Consider the following 6,887-nt stretch of genomic DNA (forward strand, 5'->3'; position numbering starts at 1 on the left):
TGCGGCCGCTCCTCTTCCCCTCCCCGACGCTCCCGTCCGCCGCCGAGCACCCGCTGGACGACGAGGGCTTTCGCCAGGCCTCCTCGTCGCCGACGCCCACCCCCCTCCACGCCACCGTGCCCCCCGCCTCCTCCCAGAACAACGCCTCGTTAGGCGTGTTGGCGACAGTGTCGGGATCGGTGGGTTCTGGCTCGACGTTGGCGCAGGGCGGGTCGTCGGCTGCTAACGGACTGACAGTGCCACAGCAGCAGCAGCAGGTGGCGGCCGTGCCCCCCCAGGTGTGCCTGACCCCCGCCTCCCTGCTAGAGGAGGACTCGGGGGCGTTTGGAGCCTTGCCCCCTCCTCCCCCTGCTCCCTCGTTGGTGCCTCCTCCCTCCTCCTCCTCTCCTGTCTCCTCCCCTTCCTCTCCTCTTCTCCTGGGCGCTCCCTGCCGGCCCTTCAGAGACTCCTTCTCCTCTGCGCTGGACGAGATCGAGGAGCTCTGTCCCTCCTCGGCGGCCGCCATGGCAAACGGCCACACCACTACCTCCCTGTCCCCGTCGCCCCTCTCGCTCTCCTCCCCGACGTCCTCGCTATCGCTGTCCCTGTCACTTTCGCAACCGCTGTCCACGTCCTCCCCCTCGCCCCCCCACCTGGTGCCCTCCATGGCCCTGTCCTCCTCGGGCCCGGAGCCCAAAGATTGCGGCCCCCCGGCCCCTAAGGCCCTCAAGCCCGAGCCCATGGACACACTACCACCGCCACCGCCGCCGCCGTCAGCCGATATGGACATGAGCTCCGCCCCTTCCTCTTGTAACTCCTCCCCCTCGTCCTGTGGCGGTCACGCCTCTGCGTCGGCGGGGTTTCTAACGGACCTGGCGCTAGACGACATCCTCTTCGCCGACATCGACACGTCCATGTACGACTTTGACCCCTGCACGACCTCCGGGGCGGCGGGAGGAGGCGGGGGAGGTGTCGGGGTAGGCGTCGCAGTAGGCGGGGCCTCCAAACTCACGTCCATGGTGACGGCCGACGACCTCCTGAAGACGCTTTCGTCGTCTGCGACTTCGGCAGTGTCGTCGTCGCCGGGGGGCGTTTCCATAGCACCCAGCCAGCCTTTCAAAATGGACCTGACAGAGTTGGACCACATCATGGAGGTGCTGGTGGGCTCGTGATACACAGCCGGGTCGGGTGTTTTTTTTTCTTTCTGTGCAGTGTTAGATCAACACTCAGGGAGTTCAACTTCACACTCATAGTGCTGGTTCTACTGTCTTGTAGTGTTGAGTTAACGCGGCAGCATTGACTGTGTAGTAGTGTTTGGTCACACACTCACACACACACACACACACACACACACACACACACACACACACACACACACACACACACACACACACACACACACACACACACACAGTGCTGTGCTACCCTGACAGCTGACAGAACAATAAAATAAAACTGTCACATACACTCACATATGCACATTTACAGACACACAAACACAACCTTGACACAAAGTGTAAAAGCAAAACGAATCAAAGATTATTCCTTTTTTTCAAAGGAAGAGAACTGTACACATGTTTTGGACACTCATTTTTGTACAGCCTGTTTGTTTTATTGTTTTTGGTTTGATTCTTTTTGGTTTTGTTTTCGTACAATGAGGCAGTCGTAATAATGACAAATGATGTCACCCGATAACTACTTCACAACACTGTGCATGCACTGTGGCTCGCCTATCCCCGAACGGAGGGGGGACAAAAGAAAATAAGAAGACAAGAAACAACACAACTGAAAAAGAAATCACAAAACTGACTGGAATGGAGAGCAGAACGTAAGGACGACTTTCGCTTCGCTTGTTTTCACAGCACCCAGTGCCTTCATCATCATCATTTGACATTTGACCTGCTGCTGGGTCAGTTCCTGCTGTTCCGTCATCTTCCTCCTCCTCTTCTTCCTCCTCCTTTTCCTCCTCCTCCTCTTCTCCCACCTCCTCCTCCATCTCTCTGGAGTGCATTTCTCAACACCATAGTTGCTAGACAGTGTGGAGGGAAGCCGATAGGGGTCAGTTATCCCAGGCCCAGAGAGATGGGGGGTGGGGGGTGGTGGGAGGGGAGGGGGGGGGTAGTGACCTAGAATTGGGTCCATAGGGGGGCCTTTCAGATGACTTCGTCCCACGCCCGGCCAAAGCTTTTAGTGGCCCTGCCAGTGAGCATCTTGTTTGGTGACAATGAGTAATTACATTGCCACCAACAACAAACGGGTACCAGCTCGCAGAGTTTGGTGTTGTGGAACATTTCTGAACCCCCCTCCAGAAAAGTCATATGCGTAGATATGTTACTGATTGATACTGGTGGCTTTAAGCTCACCTGGTTTCACGTTGGCCTCCCATGCCACAATGTGTTGGCGAGATCCCAGGTTTGAGACTTTTAAGTCTAGACTGCGCAGAATGACCTTGGTTAGAAACTATGATTTTGGGAGATGCACAACAGATCATTACTGCCTTGGAAAAGGCACATTGCCTAAAGAGACTCCTTCTCCAGACCTTGGAAGAGCGGTACCCCACCCCCATTGCAAAGTACCCCCCCCCCAACCCCCCTACAAATACCCTCCGGTTCTGCCTGCTGGGGAGAGTATTGAGCTTACTCAACTCTGGCATTAGCTTATTTTGGTTTCTCTACAAAGCACAATGTTTCTAAAGTTAAAAACGGTGTTTGCGTGAGTGTGTGTGTGTGTGTGTGTGTGTGTGTTTGAGTGTGTGTGTGTGGGAACTTGTGTACGTTTTTGCCCTGTATGTAAATATTCTGCTTGCAGAGAGACACATATATTTTAATGTATTTTTTTGTTATTGTGGGCACATGTCCCTCTCACCTCCACCCACTTTTAATGCAGAATACTGGGAGGGAAAGCCCTAAAACTGGCCTCCAGTATCCTTGTAGATGGGAGAATGGGGGGCAGTGTGGAAGAGATGGGCTGGACTGGCCATCTGGCCTAGCGGGCATTTTCTGGTGGGCCCCATATTTATTATTATTCTGAAAATAGGGGCCCACGAGTGTGCGGGGCCCAGCAGTGAGTCAGTTCTGCGCCACTAATTATGTGGGGCCCCTTTAAGCCAATAGTGCCCGACCCCTATTTCTCCCCCGGTCCAGTACTGGGTCAGAGGCTAGAGTCAGTCAGGGTACGAGTCAGGGACGATGGCACTGCCCCTCTCTGCCTGACTGGGGAGGCGTACAGTAATAACTGGTTAGCTTTGGAGGGGCAGGTATCCACCATCCGCTTGCAACCATGCTTCTCTCTCTCTCTCTCTCTCTCTCTCTCTCTCTCTCTCTCTCTCTCTCTCCCTCTCACACACACACACACGCGCACACACACACACACACACACACACACACACACTGCCCTACAAAGCTAAAATGGCAGTAACTGCATTGAAAATGGCATATCACAAAATATAAAGTTAATTAAAATGATCGTTCTGCAAATAATAATATAAATATATATAAAGTCATAACAAAACTGCCACATGTCAGTTATGGTCTGGGCAACAGGATGATTTTAAAGTCATTTCACTCAGTTGGCAGTTCCGTATAGTTACTGCCGTTTGGCTTTGTCGGGCAACATACAACCGCTGATGCTCGGTACGATTACATGTACCGCTGATGGTGCTGCCGAATTCATACAATGTGTTGGAAAAAGCGCCTTGTGCAGATGTTATTAGTATTGAAAACAGTATTGAAAGCATACAAAGCAGAGGTGAATGCAGAACAGTCGTGAATACAGAGGCCTGTAATTATATGCAATTGTCGAAACACTTTCACACGCAGAGTCAAATGCAGATGTTCTTCAGATGTTCTCAAAGCAGCAAAGCGTACCACGGCAGATGTTTTTTTGGGGGGGAAAAATTATACTCATCCAGTGACACATTCTTGCCATCTTTGACACAATCAGAGGCCACCACGCCTGATGCTGAGTTGGCCAATTTTAACAAGCAATGTCGTGAAATGCCCTCTCAATCAAAACACTAGGGTGGTGTACATTGTATGTACAGAGCTGTGCAGTTTCTCAGTCCTGTCTCACACCAGGGCCAAACGGTGTAGGTGTAGGTGTCGAGACCTGAGACATAAATAATACTCTGGTTTATTAGGACCCAGTAGCAAGTTCAACCCAGCTGGTTCTACAGTTGTCCTATTTTCCACACACAGCGCTCTCTGTTTTTGTTGGGGCGTTTGTTGGTCGTCAGACAATGCGGAGAATAGATCGCACTCAGTGTCAACCGTGTCACTGATGAAGGCTGTTGTAGCGGAAACTCTTACCCTGCAATGAATGAGCAAAAACAAAAAAGAAGAAAGTGAGTGTGATCCATTCCCAACATGGTGAGACTACAGTTGTCTCAGCCATAGCAATGTTTTTCATTTCTTTTTCCTGTTCATGCGCAGATGTGTTCTATTTAGTGAAGTCTGCAGCCACTCAGGGCTGTGTTTCTCAAAACTGTTGTCGATAACTATGTTAGATATTTTGTTGGCTGCAATTGCCCATTGACAAATTGACAACCAACTTAGTTGCTAACTGGCTAGCAACAGCGCTTTTGAGAAACTCAACCCTAGCCTCTGTGAGTCCTTATGGCTACATACAGTACACATACACACACATAGCTGATATGATATCAATACTCACTGGGTAGCAGGCTAGCTCGGTAGCTAACAAGCGTGGTAACTTTGTAACTGAACGAGTGATCACCTTCATCTCATGAGAACAACTCACTGAGCACAAAGGAAATGGCAACAGTAGCTTTAGGGATCGTGTGAACACGCGTGTGTAGATGGCAACGACTGCTAGGGAGAGAAGTCCCCAAAGCAAAAGAGACATTTCAAGGGACCAGTTAGCATCTCTGAAACAACCTGCAGTGCACAGTCTATCCACTGAATTCACATCATGGTGCAGCCTAAGATTTCAAGGTGTTTGTTTGTTACACTCACAGCATAGCACCTGCAAAAAAACAAAACAATATTTGCTTTTATTGTCCTATAATAGTTGATTATGTTTTATTTTTGTATTCCATATTTTTCCCATAATTCCTTTCAGATTCCATACATGTAGCCGGTTTATTCTCCATTGCGTAAAACAGCTTTTTTGTGTTTTAAAACACATATGCAACTTTTTAAGAAATTAAATGACTCTTTGAAAACCCAGAAACCGAGAGGCAGACCCGATTTTAAAGCATGCATGTCAATAATAATCAGCATTTTCTTCACATAGCCCTTCTAAGAGCAAGGGGGAAACATTAATTTACACTTGGACTGGGACTGACACACAAACTCACTCAGCTCTGTTCAGTCAATCAGGCACCAACAGAAGCATATACAGTACAGTTTTGCAGTGTAGATCCAACACGCTGAGATCACAGCTAACACTTAGAGTGTTGAATTCCCAAAGGGTTGAATGAGCACTGCAAACTTAACTGTTAGGCCGATACAGTATGCAGAATTCCACCCTGAATAAGTGAATTTGTGACAGCATCTTTTTTTCACTTCTGAACAGAGGAGAGTGATAGGGAGAGAGAGAGCCGGACGGACAATACGATCAACCCATTTATGTAACTATGATTAATTATGAGTTTGCTTTCTTTGTTTCCTCTTTTGTTATTAAGTTTGGATTGGAGTGATTGCGTTCTTATCCTTTTAAGTTATTTATTCTTTCCCTTTTTCCTGTGTAAATATATTTATTTTATGTTGATGTGAAGCTAACATCTGGATTGTAATGTGTACAGAATGTATGTGCAGAATGTACTTTTGCTTATAGGAATGTATCATGTATTAAATTGGGGTGAAAGCCATTATTTTATTTTTTGTTTCTATTTTTGTTTTCATTGTATGGTTTTTGTTTGTTTTTTGGGGAAAAAAAAGCATAAGAAACATCGTTATTGTATCATTTATTTTATATTTTATTTTGGTTGGAGCGGCGTCTTGTACAGGTTTGTGCTCTGGACACGTCTCACACCTGTTTAAATAATGATGAGTACAGTATTTAAAAGGAGAAAAGTCCTTTGGATATTATTCTTACTGCGTGGAAGGGAACGGTTTGGTTTTGTGCAGCAATACTTTGTCCTCTCCCCAGTCGTACATGGCTCAGACTCCAAAGCTGAACTACACAAGAAATGCGTCTTTGTTGTCCACCCACAATGCCAAAATGTGTTTTGGGAAAAGACGGGGAAGGATATGAATGCTCTCTCTCTCTCTTTCTCTTTCTCTATTTCTCTTTCTCTCTCTCTCTCTCTCTCTCTCTCTCTCTCTCTAACTACATCAATCAGTCCATTACAAAAATGATGTCACACTTTATACAGTCAATGGTGGTTAAAAAGCCCTTACGTATGTTTAAATGAAGATGGTGGTGTGGTTTGGGAGAGTGACCACTGGAAAAGTGTTTGTGTGTGTGCGTGTGTGTGCGTGCGTGCGTCCCTGTGTGTGTGCGTGCGTGTGTGAGAGAAAGACCTCGGAGCTGTGCCTTTTTCTATGCAATATTACCAACATATTTGTCTGAGAAAGAAAGAAATAAAAAAAACAAGTGATGATCACTGTATTTGCATCAAGGTGTGGGCTGTAGAATATATATAAAAGAAGTTGACAGGTGTCTATGGATTTGAAACAGTCTTACTTTTGTAGTTTTATATTATACAATAAAACTGTAAAATGAAACACTGTTGTCTTTTCTTCTGTTCCTCTGTCTGTTCTTTGAGTGGACCGACCGGAGTTCCTTTTTTTAGCTGCACCAGTTAAAATGTCTTCGGCAACTGTCACAAATTGTTCCGCCGACCTTTCTCTTAAGGTCAAGCCAGCAGCCATTCTCTGACCCTCTCTGCCTGTGCTCTCAGTCATAGACAGTCACTCTTCACATTTCTCTCTCTCTCTCTCTCTCTC

At 47.4% G+C, this 6,887-nt stretch overlaps 1 protein-coding gene across 2 annotated transcripts in view; it reads left to right on the forward strand.

Annotated features, from left to right (window-relative positions):
- The window catches only part of sertad2b (SERTA domain containing 2b), a 79,892-nt gene extending 73,278 nt beyond the window's left edge, over nt 1-6,614 (forward strand). For both annotated transcript variants that reach the window (XM_063192847.1, XM_063192846.1), the window contains exon 2: nt 1-6,614. This exon is cut by the window's left edge and continues 368 nt beyond it. In XM_063192847.1, coding sequence (XP_063048917.1) covers nt 1-1,151 — 1,151 coding nt within the window. In that variant the 3' untranslated portion in view covers nt 1,152-6,614.
- Nucleotides 6,615-6,887: the final 273 nt, after the last annotated feature.

This window comes from Engraulis encrasicolus, unplaced genomic scaffold (genome assembly GCF_034702125.1).
Source record: "Engraulis encrasicolus isolate BLACKSEA-1 unplaced genomic scaffold, IST_EnEncr_1.0 scaffold_25_np1212, whole genome shotgun sequence".
Taxonomy (NCBI): Eukaryota; Metazoa; Chordata; class Actinopteri; order Clupeiformes; family Engraulidae; genus Engraulis; species Engraulis encrasicolus.